The sequence below is a fragment of the Moschus berezovskii genome, chromosome 12, assembly GCF_049115385.1.
Source record: "Moschus berezovskii isolate FMDL1 chromosome 12, NW_MosBer_1.0, whole genome shotgun sequence".
Taxonomy (NCBI): Eukaryota; Metazoa; Chordata; class Mammalia; order Artiodactyla; family Moschidae; genus Moschus; species Moschus berezovskii.
Window position 1 is genome coordinate 71,593,629 of NC_142471.1, and position 21,896 is coordinate 71,615,524.

General features: G+C 41.8%; 1 protein-coding gene across 1 annotated transcript in view; it reads left to right on the forward strand.

The window, feature by feature from the left end:
- SORCS3 (sortilin related VPS10 domain containing receptor 3) overlaps positions 1 to 21,896 on the forward strand; it is a 642,617-nt gene that overhangs the window by 593,013 nt on the left and 27,708 nt on the right. The window contains exons 17-20 of the mRNA XM_055424699.2: positions 5,005 to 5,118; positions 8,798 to 8,969; positions 11,360 to 11,546; positions 17,805 to 17,938. Of these exons, the coding sequence (XP_055280674.2) occupies positions 5,005 to 5,118; positions 8,798 to 8,969; positions 11,360 to 11,546; positions 17,805 to 17,938 (607 nt within the window). The remainder of the gene's footprint in view (positions 1 to 5,004; positions 5,119 to 8,797; positions 8,970 to 11,359; positions 11,547 to 17,804; positions 17,939 to 21,896) is intronic.

A 21,896-nucleotide genomic window follows, 5' to 3' on the forward strand; every position in this document is an offset into this window, starting at 1 on the left:
AGCTCCAAGGGGCTCAGAATGACATTGGGCCTCAAAGCTGGCTTAAAACTCAGCATTCAAAAAACTAAGATCATGGCATCCAGTCCCATCACTTGATGGCAAACAGATGGGGAAACAATGGTAACAGTGACAGAGTATTTTCTTGGGCTCCAAAATCACTGCAGGTAGTGACTGCAGCCATGAAATTAAAAGACACTTGCTCCTTGGGAAAAAAGCTATGACCAACCTAGACATTACTTTACTGACAAAGGTTCATATAATCAAAGCTATGGTTTTTCCAGTAGTCATGTATGGATGTGAGAGTTGGACCATAAAGAAAGCTGAGTGCGGAAGAATTAATGCTTTTGAACTGTGGTGTTGGAGAATATTGTTGAGAGTCCCTTGGACAGTAAGGATATCCAACCAGTCCATCCTAAAAGAAATCAGTCCTGAATATTCATTCATGCTGAAGCTGAAACTCCAATACTTTGGCCACCTGATGTGAAGAACTGACTCACTGGAAAAGACCCTGACACAGGGAAATATTGAAGTCAGGAGGAGAAGGGGATGACAGGGAATGAGATGGTTGGATGGCATCACTGACTCGATGGACATGAGTCTGAGCAGGCTCTGGGAGTTGATGATGGACAGGGAAGCCTGGCGTGCTGCGGTCCATGGGGTCACAAAGAGTTTGACATGACTGAGCGACTAAACTGAACTGATGATTAAATGCGTATTTCATGGGCTTATAGTAATACCAAGCCAGGGGTCAGGGGTCTCAGTTATCACCTCTGATTGACATCCCAACAGCTGTGTACAATCTTTAACAAGTCATTTTTTTCTCTTTTTCTTCTCCTTTCCATTCTGTGAACTGAGGGGATTGGGTCCAAGTAATACTAGTGTCCCTTCCTTTTCTGACATACAGAAACTTTTTGGTTTCTGAGCCTTTCCTTATCTATCCCCTCTCTGGATTGTCTGAGGCTTCTCTCTGGGTAGGATTTTGAGGATACACAAGCCCCTGGAAATGGACAATTTCCCCCTAAACTTTTAGAATTTCTCAACCCATTTACAGTCAAAGAAGACACAGAGGTGACTTCTTAAAGAAAACTACCTGTGTGTTTGTGGAAACTGTGGCAGCTTCCTTTCCTGAGGCAAATCGAACTTTCTGGTACATTCTCTCCAAATGTCACAATTCAAGAGAAAAACACCTTTCCCCAGGAAGCTGGAGCAGCAGCTGGCCCTGCTTATTTGCTGAAATCATGAAATCTTCAGAGCTGGGAGGGGACTTGGACAGGATGAGAGATTTTATTCAATAGTATACATTTAGCAGAAGGTAATGAAGAAGCCCACAGCTTGGGGGCAGCTAGTGATATTTCTATTAATGTTATTAAATATTAATGCGGTGCTTTTTCTCTTTGGGGCAAAGCAGCATGGCTGATGCCCCTTCTTTAATTACTTCTTCACCAACAAGTAACAGAGCTGAACATTACTGCTAAAGATGGTTACACTGAGCAAGGAGCATATGACATTTCTCTCCTGCATAAAGCTGCTTAGGAGAGCACCCTTCCTTCAAAAATTACAAATATTTCTGGGATTAACAGAACATTCAATAGATTTACCACATAAAGCTATCAGGGGATTTTCTAGTAGTGCAGGCCCATCACAGCCCAAATCCTTCTACAGGTAAATAATACTTTGAAATCAGATATTCAGTACTGTGCTGGAAAATATTTAACTACTGGCTCTCTGTGCTTCCCTGATAGCTCAGTTGGTAAAGAAGTCGCCTGCAATGCAGGAAACCCCGGTTCGATTCCTGGGTCAGGAAGATCCTCTGGAGAAGGGATAGGCTACCCACTCCAGTATTCTTGGGCTTCCCTTGTGGCTCAGCTGGTAAAGAATCCACCTGCAATGCCAAAGACTTGGGTTTGATCCCTGGGTTGGGGAGATCCCCTGAAGAAGGGAAAGGCTACCCACTCTAGTATTCTGGCCCAGAGAATTCCATTGACTGTATAGTCCATGGAGTCGCAAAGAGTTGGCCACAACTGGGCGACTTTCACTTTCAGTTTTCTTGGGAACAAAGAAGTAAATAAGCCCTTATTAGTAGTGATTGGTGATTACTGTAAATATCCCCATGATACACGATTTCATGCTGCCAACATGATATCACTGAACGAAGAATTAGGAAACATAACATGCATTTCTACTACACACAGGTACACAGACATAAATGACTTCAAGAGAATATAATGATTATATCATGACATTTTATATGTAGTATTTATTGCATATAGTAATAATAAATGCAGCAAAATAATGGGGAATTTCTGTGTTTTAGGTATTATCTTTTGAATATAAGTAAAATTTTGTGTAAGTTTTAAATCATGCAGCAGTAACAACCTTAACTAACTCACAAAGTTCCTGGAATTTTAAGTAGGTTGTTAGCAGCTGGCACAATACTAAGTCCATATGAACTCTCAGAGGGAAGATCTTCAATCATTAATTGGGAGGCATAGCAAAAGATTACCTTGACAAACATGTCCCATTCTCCTTTTCTTCCAGTTTCATTTAAGCTCACCTTATTGAAGCTGGTCTTGAGCTTCACCTTTTTGTGTAGCCATCTGCAATTACTCGAGCTTATACTCACTCCACAGACATGTTTTGAGCTCCTGGGATGCTTTGTGGTACACACTGGGAAGTTAACCATAGGCTCACAGTCTCCCTGCAGAAGTAGACCAATGCAATGGGATAATTAGTGTGATTATTTAAAAATGCAATGAGAGTACCATTTACCCATTAAATATTTATTCAAGACCTGCAGTGTCCTATTCTAGACCCTAATATTGCTGAACAAAACCAACAGAAGTAACTGCCCGTTTTTAGCCTCAATGTTTCCCAAAATGGTAGAGCCACAAAGATTTGGTCTTAGAAAGTAAGGATGGCTTCATCAGGCATAGCTATTGAAGGATGCTTAGGAAACTGCCTAATACAGAAAAGGGTAGAGTGCTTCAAAAGCTTCGGGGAGTACCACATACAAAGTCTAAGAAGGTTGAAAGATTGGTCTGAGTTTGGTTTGGAGGAAGGTGGTGAGAAGTAGGGTGGGATCAAACCCAGCAGACATTTATATAAGCTTATTGCAGCCATGAAATTAAAAGACACTTGCTCCTTGGAAGGAAAGTTATGACCAACCTTGATAGTATATTAAAAAGCAGAGACATTACTTTGCCAACCAAGGTCCGTCTAGTCAAGGCAATGGTTTTTCCCGTGGTCATGTATGGATGTGAGAGTTGGACTGTGAAGAAAGCTGATTGCCGAAGAATCGATGCTTTTGAACTGTGGTGTTGGAGAAGACTCTTGAGAGTCCCTTATACTGCAAGGAGATCCAACCAGTCCATTCTAAAGGAGATCAATCCTGGGTGTTCATTGGAAGGACTGATGCTAAAGCTGAAGCTCCAATACTTTGGCCACCTCATGCTATGAGTTGACTCACTGGAAAAGACTCTGATGCTGGGAAAGGTTGGGGGCGGGAGGAGAAGGGGACGACGGAGAATGAGATGGCTGGATGGCATCATCGACTCTGTGGACATGAGTTTGAGTGTACTCCAGGAGTTGGTGATGGACAGGGAGGCCTGGCGTGCTGTGATTCATGGGGTCACGGAGAGTCGGACGCGACTGAGCGACTGAACTGAACTGAACTGAACTATCAGTCAATTGGTACTTCTAAACTGTACTGCTTCATACTGTATTACACTGTACTCTGCTTCAGACTGTATTCCTCTGTTCTTTTGTTGGATTGGAGGCATGGTGTCTTCCTCTCCCCAAAAGACTGAAAACACCTGGAGAATAGGAATGATGGCCCTTCTTTCACAGGACAGGGCACATACTGAGTAATAAATAAATGCAGAATTCAACTTTTCTTCCTCTCTTCCTTTCGTTCCTATCCTAGTTGCCCACATAGACAATTTGCCTCTATTTTCATTGATCTTTAATTAAATCATGTCTCAAAGAATATGAAAGTAGTAAAGTAGTAAAAGAAAGGGGGAGTGAGTCAGGAAAGAGTTCTTTTCCTATTGTTGCATGTTTCATTAACATTCAGTGAATCGATATTCAAAGGTCCAGATTGTCTGCCTTGTCTGTAGGTTTCAGGAAACCCTTGGATGCTTGACTTAGAAAGGCATGACTTCTGCCAAGTGAAGCCATCTTCAATGACCTGGGGTTGGTTGTAAGAGCAATAATGCCTACTTTCTTACTCTTTTTCTAACTTGGCATTTACAATTCTGGGAGTTTTATAAAACCTCAAGAAGTAAGGCAACACCATTTACATCTCCAGTGGGAGCGCTTCTCTCACACTACACACTGGTCTGTGGCCCCCTCATCTTGGAGTGCTGAGGGAAGAAGAAGGGATCATACCTGACCTTTCTTCATTTTATTGTGGCTCGGATTTTACAAAAACGTGGAGAAGAGCTACAGTCTAACTTTTGTGGGTTTTTTATTTGTTTGTTTCCCAAGGGAAACAGGGGGCTTGTGTTAGTTGGGGAAAGTTTCAATGTGAATGCAAATGTGTATATGTGTTTCAGAGAGAATTTCCTGAAAAAAATGAAGATAAAATCAAGGAAATCCATTTTGGAATAAAGTGTGGAACCATATCACATAAATAAATCTTTACTCTTAAAATCATCATCTTGACTGTTATCTGTTTATTTCAGTAAATCCACTGTGACCCAAAATATGCTTTTAAGTTTATGACGTCCCTCACCCCCACCCAGCCTAGTGTACCTTACACATTCGCACCTGTTTAAACCTGGACTCTCCATTTGCCAATCCACTATGTCTTCTGTACACTGGACTCCAAATGACTGAGTCTGAAAATCTGTTTTCAAAGCATGAATTTTGCCCCTACTGGGAATATTTAAAGAATGTGTTTGGCTTTGGGGATGGTTAGAGAGATATATTTGCGTTTATATGTGTTTGTGGATATTTTCTCATTTGTGCATCTACAGCAGTATTCAATGTTTATTTTCCGGACAGTGACTATGGCTATGAGAGACATGGAGAGAGCCAGTGTGTCCCTGCTTTCTGGTACAATCCAGCATCTCCATCTAAGGACTGCAGCCTTGGGCAAAGCTACTTTAACAGTACTGGGTAAGTGATTTACCTGAAGGAACCCCACTCACTGTCTTCCTATTTCACTATTCACTAAGTTGGGATCAGAGGAGCATTGCTAGTGAAGCAAGAAAGAACATAGATAGAGTCTGTTTAGAGTTGGTGGCTTCTGAAGAAAGTCGAGGGGTTCTTCAGCTGAGACTAGCTTTTTGAAACATAGAAGAGATTTCTGATTACCCAGATTTCAATATCTTTTGCTGTTTGCCTCTGAAATATCATGGCTATTATTTGAGGTCTTCTCTTCTGGAAAGAGATGCCACTATGTTTCCTGATGGAAATAAATTAACACAAGTGGTATGCAGATACTATGGTTCTCTTTAGTGATAGATGAGTTGAAGCTCTTGTGGACCAATGATGGAAACAGAATGAAAAGTCAGAGTCCCATCCTGGGAACTCCTGGAATAAGAAGTTCAAGGCACACTTTCTGTAATTGTCAAATTATGTATGTTTCTCTTTTTGTTACTTATTACTTCCTCAGATGCTTGAAAAATTTTTTTCTATGATTTGTTGCCTTTCCCCTTTACTTTGCCACTTCTGTGACCAAGTACACATTTGGAAAGCAGATTGGTGGTTGAAGACAGTGTTTTTAAAATTTTTATGTGCTATGAATCACCTGGGGATCTTGTTAAAAGGCAGCTCCTAATTTAGGCAATCTATAGTGGCATTGAGATTCTTTATTTCAACAAACTCCACACATTGTTGTCTTTGCTGGTCCCAGCACTCACCTTTGAGTAACAAGGGACTAGAATCCAGTCTCAACTCTTCCAGTGGCTGGATCTTCTAACGTCTCACACGAGTTACTCGCCATCTCAGTATTTTTAATTTACCTGGTTGTAAAATAGTGGCCAGAATACTACCTACATAACTGATGACCAGAGGGAAGAAAAAACATGATGGAAGAGATGTATCAAGTGGTCTGAGATACTCTGAGAAGTATACATTTTTTTAGCCAAATATTTGGTTCTTAGAGAGCTATTCTTGGGATCTGAGCTGAGGTTTAAGCGCTGTTGACGTAATTTTATTGTAGATGACTGTCTTGGGAGTTAAGTCACTCAAACTACCGATCCTGCAGAGTGAAATTTAAAGACACGTGGTGTTGGAGAATAAAGTGCTCTGAAGTTTGAGGAAGAGAAATGTAACAGGCATATATGACCAGCTAGGCCAGGTCTCAGCCAGAGCACACCTGGACATAGCAAGCAGGTAATTGCATTAGGGCTTCTCGTATGATCATGTGATATTTGGATCCAATTTTAAGCAAGTTCAGCATGCCAAAACTGCTAATAGCCAAACAAATCAAGAAGATAAAAGGGAAAAACTACTCTTTTATTTTTTAAAGATTCTCTAAAAATGCCTACACATACCTCTAGGTTATTTAAATGTTGGCTTCTATTACAAATCATCCACCACCTGGCCATAGTTAAAGAAAATGAGTGTCAAGTAAAGTGTACATTAAGATGTGACATCCTCCAAAATGTCTATCACCGGTAAAGCTTGGTATATTCTAAATGAATAAAGGTCAGCAAGAAGGTATAGATTACAAAAATTTGATTATATGGACCAGTGCTGACTGAAAGAACTATACTATGAGCCACATCAGTTCAGTTCAGTTGCTCAGTCGTGTCCGACTCTTTGCGACCCCATGAACTGCAGCTCGCCAGGCCTCCCTATCCATCACCAACTCCCGGAGTCCACCCAAACCCATGTCCATCGAGTCGATGATACCATCCAACCATCTCATCCTCTGTCATCCCCTTCTTCTCCTGCCCTCAATCTTTCCCAGCATCAGGGTCTTTTCCAATGAGTCAGCTCTTCTCATCAGGTGGCCAAAGTATTGGACTTTCAGCTTCAACATCTGTCCTTCCTCTAATGAGCACCCAGGGCTGATCTCCTTTGGGATGGACTGGTTGGATCTCCTTGCAGTCCAAGGGACTGTCAAGTCTTCTCCAACATTACAGTTCAAAAGCATCAATTCTTCGGTGTTCAGCTTTCTTTATAGTCCAACTTTCACATCCATACATGACCACTGGAAAAACCATAGCCTTGACTAGACGGACCTTTGTTGGCAAAGCAATGTCTTTGCTTTTTAATATGCTGTCCAGCTTGGTCATGGGAGAAGGCAATGGCAACTCACTCCAGTACTCTTGCCTGGAGAATCCCAGAGACAGCGGAGCCTGGTGGGCTACCGTCTGTGGGGTCGCACAGAGTCAGACAGGACTGAAGTGACTTAGCAGCAGTAGCAGCAGCTTGGTCATAACTTTTGTTCCAAGGATATATAACTTAAAATTTTCTAATTTCCACACTGAAAAATATTTTTAAGTAAAGTTAATTTAATAATATATTTTGTTTAACTAAACATTCTTATCATTTCAACGAGCACCACTAACCACATTTTAAGTGCTGAGTAGCCACAGGTGAAAAGTGATTAACATATTAGACAGGGCAGTTCTGGACCCACTGTGAACTCAGTTGGCAATCAAAATGATATGTTTCTGCAAGAGGACATATTATAAGTTCACATTAGCAGTAACTACATATAACATTTGCTTGACATCCTCTTGAGATCTCCTGATGAAGATGTTGGGCTAGTAGTTCAGCAGTATGTGGGGGTCAGGGAGAGACGAAATATCAGGTACAGTGGAGGACCAATATCATTCATATAAAATTTGCTTTCAAGGCCACCAGAAGAAGGCAACATGGATAGACTGGTTAATTACTCTTGACACATGGAGTGAAAGAAGATGTGATGGGATGATGATGGTGATGGTGGTAGTGGTGCACTACTATTATTTTATGCGGTTTGACCAGAACGTTGATTTTATGCAGCTTTATGGATAGAGCTATGCCTGGAAATAAAGTCTGTCATGCAGGTCAGGGCTGTGGGCAAGCTCTCGCCTTGGCTTCACGTGCTTGGGTCAGCGGTCAAGAGAGATGACATGTCATCACCGTGCCCAAAGATGCTCTTATCTTAGAAGGTCACAGTGTTTATGGGGAGATTTTCCCAAGCAGGCTTCTTCTCTAAGATAGTTTTACCACAGCAGGATCAAACAGGAGTTTCACACTTGGGCTTCTGGCCTGGTGTTAGTGATGAATGGGAAATGAAATATTAGCAAGGAGAGAAAATCTGTTATAAAAGAGTCCAGTGGCTCCAGAGTAAGAACTAGTAGGTGTTAGGGGATGTGATGGTGTTCTGGCGGTCAAGGGAAGACAGGAAGAGGCTTCCTGAGTAATCAGAGTTAGAAGAAGGCTAATCTAGCTGTTTTCTGGCCTCAGGGAGGTAGAAACAAGTCTCTCCCTCACAGGGAGAAGAACCTGCTTTTCTTGCTTCCCAAGACCAGTGGGTCTGCCACCTCCTGCCTCGTGCGTGAGTCAGATATTGATTTTTCTTGGCTGGTTTAGACACTGATCTGATCCGTGGTTCACCAGGTAGGATCGATAATAGTGTTTAAAGAGCTGCTCTTCCTGAGATGAAGGGATAGTGGCTTCTCAGCATTTGTTTAGCTTCCTAAATGGCTGTCTTCTCTGGGACTCAGACGTCAGGTGCAACTGTGTGGAATCTCTGTCTCACTCTTGCTCTCTTGCATACTCTACTATACGTGCTTCACACGAGCACACATACGTGTGATAAACCACACCACTGACAACAATCAATACCCTTTAGGTACCGGCGAATCGTGTCCAACAACTGCACAGATGGCCTGAGGGAGAAGTATACCGCCAAGGCCCAGATGTGCCCTGGAAAAGCCCCTCATGGCCTCCACGTGGTGACGACCGATGGGCGCCTGGTGGCAGAGCAGGGACACAATGCAACCTTCATCATCCTCATGGAGGAGGTAGGGGAGCCCCTCCTGGGTCTCTGAGATCAGAACTCAAAAACGGGTCATTTTCCCATATCCAGATGGGAGGAGAAGAAAGATCTTGTGTTCCTACTAGTCCTTAAAACAAAGTCAATGGTGAGAAGCACCACTTGTGTGATAAGATGGAAGGGTTAGGTAAGGATGAAAGAGGGCTTGGGATGTTTAGGGACCCTGTTCCCTTCATCCCACAATACAGAGCTAGGCTGAAGGGGGTCCCGTTGTCTCTGAGCAGGTGCAGAACTGAATATATTCTTTGAGGTACCCCTTTCGGGCCCGCATTGTTGAAGGACTCTTCATTATCATTAGACTGTATACTATAAATATTGCCAGAATAGAATTCACATTTTTCCTGTTTGTTTCAGGATCCTTATTTATTTATTTTTTCTTTATCCTTAACCCCACTAATTAGAAAAGCCCACAAGCCTTTTGGAGAGTCTTGAAAGTATCATTGTGAGGGTGGGGGAGGGTGATCCCAATCCTTTAAACTTATTTTTCTAAAGAATGTAATATGAGTTGACTTTCCATCAGCTGCCTGCTCCATTAGTTCACTTTTTAGGTCATTTGCAGTCTGAGGAGTAAAATCAGACCGTATTCATTCATTCTGGATAGAATAGCTCTGCTGTATGCTTCTTTGCTTCCTATATGAGTTGTTTCATCTTTTTCCAAACCAGGGAAGTTTTCAAGCACTCCTTGCTGAGGCGCTGGGGCAGGAAAGTTTGCCTGATTTACAAAGCCATCTAAATTTAAATGCAAATTACTGTGTGCTCCTGATATCTTGGAAAGAGACCAAAGCAGGCCAGGAGTGTTGTCCTCCCGCCCCCAAACTGTGAATACTTTAGAAATCTTTAAAGTCTGGCCCACACTGGACAGGACAGTGAGGGCTCCTTATCCTGGGCTGACAGATTCTTTAGCCTTCATCCACACTGGGTGCTTGAATTAAAGAACTTTAATATTCAGAGGAGGTCATTATCGCATTCCCACTAGGGAGTTTCCAGGATCAGCTCTATTAAAACCTTCTCTTGAATGGATGTGAAGAGCCATGATCTTATCCATTTGAATTGCCTTCAGTTCATTTCCACTTTAATTTATATTCATAAACTCAAGGGTAGTTGACATTGTGTTGGGGGCAAGGTAGCACCTATCAATATTTTACTCACATCTGGGTTGCCACGGGGGAAGAGATAGTGAAACTGTGATGAATGCACATTCACTGGCAGGAGAATTGGCTCATAATTCCAAAATGATGTATTTCTCTTTTTTCTTCTCCATCAACAATCTTTGTAAATAAGCAGAGAAATCTGATTCTTCTTTTTCATCTAGAATCCTTATCTTATGGTTAGGTTCAGTTGAATTTATCCAAAGTGTCAGCCCAATAAAGTGGGATGAAGTACAAGAAAGTTCAAGTACAAGGTACAAGTACAATGAAGTACAAGAAAGGATGGGGTTCAGTATCAGCTCATAGGAAGCTAAGGATCAACTTGGGATGGTAAGATGCGCTCAACTAAACCACTGACGTCACCTCCTCAGGTCAACCCAGGTGGCTCTTGGCATCCCTCGAGGCAGAAATACCTGTCAAAAAATGCTTCAGGGAAGAGGGGGCTTAGGCAAGTTTAGGGAAACCCGAGATCAACAGAGCACAGGTATATTTTCAGCTGGTATGCAGTATTTATCTGTAGAATGAAAATAATCATCCTATCTCACAGAGTTATTTTGAAGATGGTATTATATGTGTTTAGCTATTAGCATAATGCTTGGAGCCTAATGATAAATACTAAAAAATAGGAAAATTTTAATAATAGCACGGTGGTTGAGAGCACTGACACCAGACTAGTTGGGTTCAAAACTTGGCTCTTCCACTATTGGCTACAGAGACTTTGGTCTGATTCCTTTATTTGTGTCCTCGTTTCTAAAATGGGAACAGGAATACTTTCTACATTTTAGAGTTATGAGGGGACTAATTGCTTGGAACTGAAAAGAAGCTGATAAGTGTTAGCTGTTACTACTACTATTATTATTATCATGAAACAAGAGAGGAACAATTAATGTGCATGAGAGAGCGAGGGAGGCCCTTGACGTCCCCACTTCAGAGCTTCACAGGGGCTCTGCCTTCTCCATAATTGCTAATATCAGCCCATCAGGCTACCTGAGTTTGGGGATAAAAGGGCCGTAGACCCATAGTACCTGTTCGCAGTGCCCAGTAGCTATCAGACAGGAGTCTGATGATTGTGATGAGAGTGTTTCAGGAGGGTGTTTGGGGGAGATTCAGGCCTCAAGGGGTGATGCCGAAGGCAGAGGACCAAGCATCAGAGAGGAGTCGGGCTGGACCATGCAAATGGGCCCAGGCCAGCTGCTATTCCCCTTTGCAGGGTGATCTCCAAAGGACAAACATCCAGCTTGACTTTGGGGACGGGATTGCAGTGTCCTACGCTAATTTCAGTCCCATTGAGGACGGCATCAAGCATGTGTACAAGAGTGCAGGCATCTTCCAGGTGACGGCCTATGCGGAGAACAACCTAGGCTCAGATACAGCGGTCCTCTTCCTGCATGTGGTTTGTAAGTAGCTTGAGCCACCCCTCCCTTACTCTGCTCGTGGTTGACTACTTCTGTTCAGACTTCCCGAGATCCCTTGCTGAGCTGGAATTGGTATGACTACTACCACAATTGATAACCCCAGTCAAAAGACAGATGTGAGTTCATCCATGTTGGCGTTTCATGATGCTGAAGTAGATGGATCATTTTGAAAGTTTGGGAAGTGTTACCACCTAGTCTCTCCTTTTCAGCTCCACTCTGTTCTGATGTAAGTGTGCACATGCAAACACATATTCAGGTAAAAGTCCCTTGCATTGGAGGCTGCGAAAATAGAGGGAGAGAGGAATCATCTGGTTCACAGCCACAGGCTCATTTTCAAGCTACTCTGAGTGAAGGCGGCACAAATCAAAGTAAATTGTTCTCTCTGTTGAAAGAGCCAAAGAAGGATTAAAGAAACACATGCCCAAATTGTTTTAAATGTAGAACTGAACACATAAAATAACTTAATTCTAACACCCAAGGTTACTTCAAGTTTATCCCAGATGTAAATAATTCTAAGAACTCCCCAACAGTTTTGTTGTCCTAGAATTTGCTTCATGGCTGTTGGCTGTTGCTTGAAAAGTGAAAGCGTTAGTTGCTCAGTCATATCTGACTCTGTTATCCCAAGGACTGTAGCCCACCAGGCTCTCTGTCCATGGAATTTTCCAAGCAAGAATGCTGGAGTGGGTAACCATTCCTTTCTTCAGGGGATCTTCCCGACCCAGGGATTGAACCCCAGTCTCCCACATCACAGGCAGATTCTTTACTGTCTGAGTCACCAGGGAACAAACCAAACAGTTGAAGTTCCAAAGTAGTGTGTTAGTCCTGGATGTATTTTGTATCTTTGATATCCTGGAACTTGACTTAGATAAACTGAAACCTAAATATGATTTAAAATGTTGGGTTAAGGAAATGTTTTGGGACTGTTATTGGTTTCCTATACTTTATAGCGATAATCATGGGTCTAAGGACTACTGTAGATTTTACTTATGTACCTCACAATAGTTTAGAGGTTATGCTGTATGTGATGGTCTTCCCAGGTGGCTCAGTGGTAAAGAATCGCCCGCCAATGGAGGAGTCACAGGAGATGCAGTTTTGATCCCTGGGTTGGGAAGATCACCTGGAGGTGGAAATTGCAACAAAACTCCAGTGTTCTTGCCAGAATAATCCTATGGACAGAGGAGGCTGGCAGACTGCAGTCTGTGGGCTCTCAAAGTTTCGGACATGACCGAGTGATTGAGCACACACTCATGCATGCTACATATGGTGAAAATTAAATGCTTTAAAAGAACCCAGGTGAACATAAGAGACACTTTTTCTATAAACAACTCAGTAAAAATATAAACAACATACACTTAAAAAGTCCCTGGCAAACAGTGGCCTGGCTGGTCCTCTAGCATTCTGGTTATACTAATAGTATAAGGACCAGCAGCAAAGAGGGAAGTGCATGGAGAAAGACCTGGATATATCCTTAAAGACACCAAGCTACTGGACTATGGGATAAATGATTTCTTCTCTGAATCTTCTGAACTTCAGTTTTAAAATGGCTTAATTCTAACTGGTACCTTGCTCCATAGGTCTCTTGCAACAATAGTAAATAGGAATTACAAATAACACATCTGGTCATTCACTGATTTATTCAATGACTATTTGTTGAATTCTTAATATATCACTAGATACTGGGGACGCAGTAATAGAAAGATGGCCCCGCCCTTGCAGAGTTTACATTCTGGTGAGGGAGGGAAAGCACTGCTAGAAATGGGCCATCAATAGCCCAGTGGTGATAATCACACCACACCATCTGTAATCTTTCTGTGCCAGCAGCACCAGGTCAGAAACCCAGGTGGGTGGTGTGCAGGGTGTTTACAAGCCAAGTTTAGAGCAGAGAAGACCTGTATTTGAATACTGATCGTATCCTTTTGTGAAATGTTTAGTATCTGTCAACTTTCTTAGTCTTTACAAACTTCTGATCCCTCTCCTATAATATTTAGATTATAGTGAGGCTCTGAGAATCAAATTGGATTATGCGTATGTGTCAGGGTCCCCAAGACATCCTCTCCCAGGTTTAGTGATTTGCTGGAAGGACTTGCAAGTCTCAGCATATAGTCATACTTCAGACTTTGATTCATTAAACTGATCAGCAGAGTGAGATCAACAAAGAGAAAAGGCCTGTGAGACAAAGTCTGTAGGAAACGAAGTGCAAACTTCCAAGAGTCCTCTCACCTGGAGTCCCACAGACCATGCATAATTCCTCCAGCAATGAGCAACACGTATAAAGGGCTGTTTACCAGAAAAGCTCATTGCAAACTCAGTGGCCGAGGCTTCCATTGGGGACTGATCAAATAGCCATCCTCTGCATAGTGTGCACAAAATTTCCAGACTTCTTGCGGAAAATACTTTTTTCCGAATAAACCATGTATGTGTGTGTGCCTAGTTGCTCCATCATATCCGATGCCACTCCATAGACTGTAGTCTACCAGCTCCTCTCTCCACAGAATTGTCCAGCAAAAATGCTGGTATAGGTAGCCATTCCCTTCTCCAGGGGATCTTCCTGACCCAGGGATCGAACCCAGGTCTCCTGAATTGCAGGCGGATTCTTTACCATGTGAACCACCTGGGAAGTCCTAGAATAAACGATATAATTGCTTGAAAAAAAAAAAAATTCTAGGCAGAGTGAAGCAGTCCTATCAGCTAGCTGTTAACTGGAAACACTCTCAGAGCCAAGTTCCCTTACGCCAGAAAAGGGCCAGTCTTACACACAGGTCTTTTTAAAAAACAGATTTACTTTCCTCTGTTCCAGCAACCTGCCCCACCCATGTTCCTAATTCTCCCAAGAGTGGCCCTTGTCTGCTGGGCCTGAAGACCAGTGCACTTCAGTGGCAAAAAAACAACAACAACAAGGAACAGGTTTATATTGTGGGTTATGTGCGTGAAGGAGGAAATGTTCCTTGAAACTTTTATCGTGCTCATAATTTCCCCCAAATCAATCATGGCTGCATTTACCAGACAGTTATTATAGTGGAAACTGCTCTTGGCCTCACCTTGGGCCATTAGCTAACAAAAGTAGCTGTTAGCCACCCATAATAACCAATCTCGCACAGATTATTAGATTTTTATTAAAAAGAACACTCTTTGACAGGGAGGATTTTAGGAGTTTCCTGTATTCCCCTCTGAATCCTCCCAGCTCTCTTCTCTCCAATCCATGGTTTATCTGTAGGTGGAAGCCTGGAGCTTCTGGCTCAGGTTCTTTGCTCTAAAAAGCTGTTTAGTGTTGTTCCTTGAGATTATGTTTACCCCAAAGTACTTGTCCTGAAACTGGCATATATGTGACTGTGCTTGATGGTGTTCTAATTCATGGAAGCTCCACCCCTTTTATGTTTGGCATGAATTTAGTGAGAAGAGGGCTTCCCAGGTGACGCTAGTGGTAAAGAACTCACCTGGCAATGCAGGAAACGTAAGAGATGCAGGTTCAATCCCTGGATCAGGAAGATCTCCTGGAGTAGGCAGTGACACCCTACTCCAGTATTCTTGCCTGGAAGATTCCATGGGCAGAGGAGCCTGGCAGGCTACAGTCCATAAGCTCACAAGGAGTCAAGTAGGACTGAGACTGAGCACAGTAGGGAGAGGGAGGTCTCATTTTATATTTGGGGGCATCAAAATACCCAACAGTGTAAGTCTTGGATGAGTGGAGAGGTCTGAGTAACAGAAAACTGAGAAGCCTGTCCAGTGCTGCGGATCATAGCAATTTGGAAACAAGCGCAGGGTTCTCATGCGCTGGCCAGTAGGATGGGCTCTGCACAGTTTGAAGGAGAGAGCTAAGAACAGGCGCGTTGTCTAAAAAATAGTACAAATGAACTTATTTACAAGACAGAAACAGATTCACAGACATAGAAAACAAACCTATGGTTACCAAAGGGGAATAGGGTGGGGATAAATTAGAAGTATGTGATAACAGATACACACTACCGTATATAAGATAAATAAGCAACAAGGATTTACTGTACAACATGGGGAACTATGTTCAATATCTTACAATAACCTAGAATAGAAAAAAAGAGTATATGTACGTATGTAGGTGTGTATGTAATCACTTTGCTGTACACCTGAAACTAATGCAATATTGTAAATCAACTATCCTTCAGTTAAAAAACAAAGCAGAAGCATTGACCTTGAGGATAAAGGGACTCTATTCCCATCATGGGGAGAGTGAGAAATCTGAATGTGGGCATGAAGAAGGACTCAGAGGTGTTAAAGAAAGACCCAGGTTTCTCATCTCCCTCCCAGGATATGGCCTGGTCAGGGACCCCTTCCCATTGCCGTATTCTTTTTCACAAAGATCTATAAAACACAAACAGCAAAGAGAGTTTAACCAGATGAACTCCTAAAACTAAGTAAAGAAATGAAAACTAGCCAGTATTTTCGCACACCTGTATTTTTTTAATTCTAGCCCACAATCAAACCCTACAAAAATAATGAAACAGACTTATTAATTGAAAATAATTAAGCCTTTAGCCAAATGTGTATCTGAAGTGACAGGTTTGAAACTATTTGTTGGAAGAAATCTTGAAATTCTGCATGCCTGGGGTCAGCTGAGAGAGCTGCAGGCAGAGAGTGTTTTCGCACTGTATATACACAGATTCTTGAATACTTTGTTGATTGTTCAGAAAAATACCATCTGGACAGTGGCAAGCAGGTCTGGCTGATCTCCTCATCTGATCTCAGTTCCTGTCCAAACACCTTTTCTCCCAATATAAATTTACCTATGACACAGGAGGTACAAATGAGATTCACAATAATGCCCATTCTTATTTATAAGAGAGACTTTAATCCAGTGATAAATAGGAGCCATGATGGTATGGTGGTGGTGGTGGAAATAGTGTCAGCCCATAATTAATTATATGATACTTTTAATATCCCCAGATCACCTTCATATGCTCTATTACTATAAGGAAGGCAAAGGACAGTGTAACAGCCTGTGTAGGGTCAAAGTTCTGTAAAATAGAAGAAAAGGTCAGACAGCTAAAATTAAATAGGAGCAGAAGTAAAAAGTATCCTTTCTGCTTTCTGCCCTTTAAACTGAGCCATCTCCAAAATAACCAAGGATGTCATTCATTAGTGAAGGCCTGGTGGCCTGGAAAATGCCCCACCCATGAGAAGAACTCAAGGTCCCAAGGATAAAGAGATGTCCTTGCTACAGCTCTGGCCTTTAGTTACTTTAGCTCTTCAACATTATCATGTTGGAAACCAGAAAATGTGTTCCAGCAAAGTGTGGGCAGATAACTAGAACGTTTTAGTTGGATCTGGTGAAGGAGAAAGGATGTAAGAAAGGGACAAGTGGAGGAAGGGAGCAAAGGGAGGAAAGGAAGTGGGTAGGCAAAAAGAAAAAAAAAAAGGAAAAAGAAAGGGGTAAGGGTTGGGGAGAAAATCCCATGGAGTTAAAATATAACATATCTGCCCCACAAATGCAGTGCTGACTCATTAACATTTTTCTTCAGCGTTTTCCTCCTCTCAAGTTATTCTGAAAATGAATTAAATTAAAATTCTCACTTATTATGCATAGAATGGATTCCAATCTATTCTCTTACTTGCTAATTTAGAACTTGAGACTGCTTACATCAATTTTCTGAGAGGAGCCAAAAAGAAAAGTTTGGACACCTTTTGGCAAACAGCTTTTAAAATTATTATTATTTGGGAACCTAGCATTTATTTCTCTTCAATTTAAGGAGATAGGCTTTTTCCTTTTTATAATACAGCCCTGCAAGCTTCTGAGTGACACCCACTGAGTGTTGCAGATGACAGGCACAATGGCCAATTGTTGAACAAGATGGAACCAATTAACAATTGAGGATAATGGCAGAGCCCTCCATACAATGCACTGACCCCCAATCACAATACAGGCTAATCGGCAGATATGCAAAGATCGCTCTGTATCTTCCTATTTTTTGGCTAAGTGTCCAGTAAACTAGCTTTGTCCTTAGATTTGAGGTTCATAAGCATTTGTGGTTGGGATCATCAGATGGAAGTTAAGTTCAGATGTCACTCAATCTGAAGCCCAAATTGAGTTCCTTGTTGTTTGCAGTGGTTCATTTCAAGCACGTACATGTACACACACATATCTCAACATCTGTGAGTTTGTGATTGTTGTTTTATTATAGGTGTTGCTAAAGATAAAGAATCTGGGAATGTGAGCTTTTGTTTATTTCAGGAATAGAAACACTGACATTGTTTTCCTTGTTCCCTTAGGTCCTGTGGAGCATGTTCATCTCCGAGTTCCATTTGTTGCCATAAGAAATAAGGAGGTCAACATCAGTGCAGTTGTGTGGCCCAGCCAACTGGGGACTCTTACATATTTCTGGTGGTTCGGCAATAGTACAAAGGTTTGGCCCTTATTGATTAGTATTTGCTTAGATTTGACCGTTTCTGATTGGTATCTGCTTAGATGTTCCCATGTTCTAACTTCTATTTGATGCTGGGATCACAGGGGGATGTTGGCAATAACAGATACACGAAGCTTGGAATCCATGTCAATGAATATGACATACCTTCCCACATCAAGTTCATTGCTACAACAGGGGAACTTCAAATAATCCTAGGGAAGAAAAGATTATACAAACCTGATTGTTCTTGATCCTCTGATCAGTTTTTCTAATATTCATTTTGCTCTGTTTAGTTTTAATCCTAGCCTTTCTACTCATTAGGTGTATAATATCAAGAAAGTCATTTAATGGTAAATAATCTTCCTGCCATTCAGGTGACCCCAGTTCAATCTCTGGGTTGAGAAGATCCCCTGGAGAAGGACATGGAAACACATTCCAGCATTCTTGCCTGGAGAATCCCATGGAGAGAGGAACCTGGAGGCTACAGTCCATGGGTCTCAAAGAGTTGAACATGATTGAGCAACTAACACAGACACACACATCAAGAAAGTCACTTCAGTTCAGTTCAGTCACGCAGTTGTGTCTGAGTTTACGACCCCATAGACTGCAGCACACCAGGCCTTCCTCTCCATCGCTAGCTCTCGGAGTTTACTCAAACTCATGTCCATTGAGTCAGTGATACCATCCAACCATCTCATCCTCTGTCATCCCCTTCTCCTCCTGCCTTCAATATTTCCCAGCATCAGGGTCTTTTCAAATGAGTCAGTTCTATGTATCAGGTAGCCAAAGTATTGGAGTTTCAGCTTCAGCATCAGTCCTTCCAAAGAATATTCAGGACTGATTTCCTTTGGGATGAACTGGTTGTATCTCCTTGCAATCCAAGGACTCTTAAGAGTCTTCTCCAACACCACAGATCAAAAGCATCAGTTCTTCGGTGCTCAGCTTTCTTTATAGTCCAACTCTCACATCCATACATGACTACTGGAAAAACCATATCTTTGACTAGATGGACCTTTGTTGGCAAAGTAATGTCTTGCTTTTTAATATGCTGTCTAGGTTGGTCATAGATTTTCTTCCAAGGAGCAAGCATGTTTTAATTTCATGGCTGCATTCACCATCTGCAGTGATTTTGGAGCCCCCAAAATAAAGTCTGTCACTGTTTCCACTGTTTCCCCATGTATTTACCATGAAGTGATGGGACCGGAGGCCATGATCTTAGTTTTCTGAATGTTGAGTTTTAAGCCAACTTTTTCACTCACCTCTTTCACTTTCATCAAGAGGCTCTTTAGTTCATTTTTGCTTTCTGCCATAAGGGTGGTGTCATCTGCATATCTGAGGTTATTGATATTACTCCTGAAAATCTTGATTCCAGCTTGTACTTCATCCAGCCTGGCATTTCACATGATATACTCTGCATATAAGTTAAATAAACAGGGTTACAACATACAGCCTTGAAATACTCCTTTTCATATTTGGAATGAATCTGTTGTTCCATGTCCAGTTCTAACTGTTGCTTTTCGACCTGCATACATATTTCTCAGGAGGCAGGTCAGGTGGTCTGGTATTCCCATCTCTTTAAAATTTTCCACAATTTGTTGTGATCCACACAGTCAAAGGCTTTGGCATAGTCAATAAGATGCACAAAGGCAAAATGGTTGTCTGAGGAGACCTTACAAATAGCTGTGAAAAGAAGAGAAGTGAAAGGCAAAGAAGGAAAGGAAGGATATATCCATTAGAATGCAGAGTTCAAAGCAATAGCAAGGAGAGATAAGAAAGCCTTTCTCAGTGACCAGTGCAAAGAAATAGAGGAAAACAACAGAATAGGAAAGACTAGAGATCTCTTCAAGAAAATTAGAGATTCCAAGGGAACATTTCATGCAAAGAAGGGCACAATAAAGGACAGAAATGGTATGGACCTATCAGAAGCAGAAGATATTAAGAAGAGGTGGCAAGAATACTCAGAAGAACTCTACAAAAAAAATACTCAGTTTCCATGTAATAATTCCTTTTAAAAAGGAATGGAACATGAAGTTTTGTTGTCTGTTCGAGATGAGCAAAGAGAACTTCAGCTCTTGTATGATAAGAGTAGGATATGATTCATTCCTACTCTTATTTTAAAGTAAAAGAATAGTTTTTATTGAAGTAGAGTTGATTTACAGTATTGTGAGTCCTGCTTTTGTTTAGGGAGGCATCATTATATGGTGCAAAGTAAAACAAAGCACCGTATCATGGTGCTTAGTAAGAAAACTAAGATCATTGCAAAAGCAAGAGAGTTACAGAAAAACATCTACTTCTGCTTTATTCAACTCTAAAGCCTTGGCTGTGTGGCTCACAACAAACTTGGAAAATTTTTCAGGAGATGGAAATACCAGACCATCTTACCTGTTTCCTGAGAAATCTGTATGTAGGTCAGGAAACAACAGTTAGAACTGGACATGGAACAACAGACTGGTTCCAAATAGGGAAAGGAGTACCCTGCTTATTTAACTTATATGCAGAGTACATCATGCGAAATGCCTAGCTGGATGAAGCACAGCTGGAATCAAGATTGCCGGGAGAAATATCAATAAGCTCAGATACACAGATGACACCACCCTTATGGCAGAAAGGAAAGAACTAAAGAGCCTCTTGATGAAAGTGAAAGAGGAGAGTGAAAAGTTTGGCTTAAAACTCAACATTCAGAAAACTAAGATCATGGCATCTGATCCCATCACTTCATTGCGAACAGAAGCGGAAACAATGGAAACAGTGAGGGATTTTACTTTTGGGGGCTCCAAAATCACTGCAGATGGTGACTGCAGCCATGAAATTAAAACATGCTTGCTCCTTGGAAGAAAATTATGACCAACCTAGGTAGCATATTACAAAGCAGAGACATTACTTTGCCAACAAAGGTCCATCACTAAAACCTATGGCTTTTCCAGTGGTCACGTATGGATGTGAGAGTTGGACTATAAAGAAAGCTGAGTGCCAAAGAATTGATACTTTTGATCTGTGGTGTTGGAGAAGACTCTTGAGAGTTCCTTGGACTGCAAGGAGATCCATCCAGTTCATCCTAAAGGAAATCAGTCCTGCATATTCATTGGAAGAACTGATGCTGAAGCTGAAACTCCAATACTTTGGCCACCTGATGTGAGGAACTGACTCGTCAGCAAAGACCCTGATGCTGGGAAAGATTGAAGGCAGGAGGAGAAGGAGACGACAGAGGATAAGATGGTTGGATGGCATCACCGACTCAATGGACAAGAGTTTGAGTAAACTCCGGGAGTTGGTAATGGACAGGAAGACCTGGGGTGCTGCGGTCCATGGAGTCACAGAGATTAGGACATGACCGAGTGACTGAACTGATTATATGGTGGCGAGAATATGCACTGAGGGTTCAGAGAGAAAAGGGTTAGGTTTCTAGCACTGCTGCATGTTGTTTGTGTGAGCTTGATCAAGTGGTTCAACCTAACATTTAATGCACTCAACTGCAAACGGAGAGACTAATGCCTATGTAATCTTGATTTTTGTGAAAACCATGTAAAATAATCTGTGTTTTCCTGGAATAGATTAGGTACTCACTAAATGATGCTCTTTTTTTTTTTTTTCGGGTGGTATAAAAATGGCAGTTAGAATGGGTTGATAAAAGACAATTAGATTTATGGGACCCCAAGGACAATTTTCTGTTTGGATCATTGTGCTGTGTACCTTTAATTTCCTAGTACAGGCTATGATGCTTTTGCAATCCTGATGTTATTATTCACTGGGACAATAGGTAAGGAGGTTAGTTAATAAGATGCCCATTTGGTACATTAGAGTCTTGAAGCTCCCTGTGTGAGATGAGCATTTTAAGGGCAAACATCTGGTTCACTCTTGAGCCAGAACCCAGGTGTCCTCACTCCCATCTATACCAGTACCATTCCCAGCCCCAGGATTCTTTGCATCACTCAGTTTGTCTCTTGGAGCTCACAAAGTG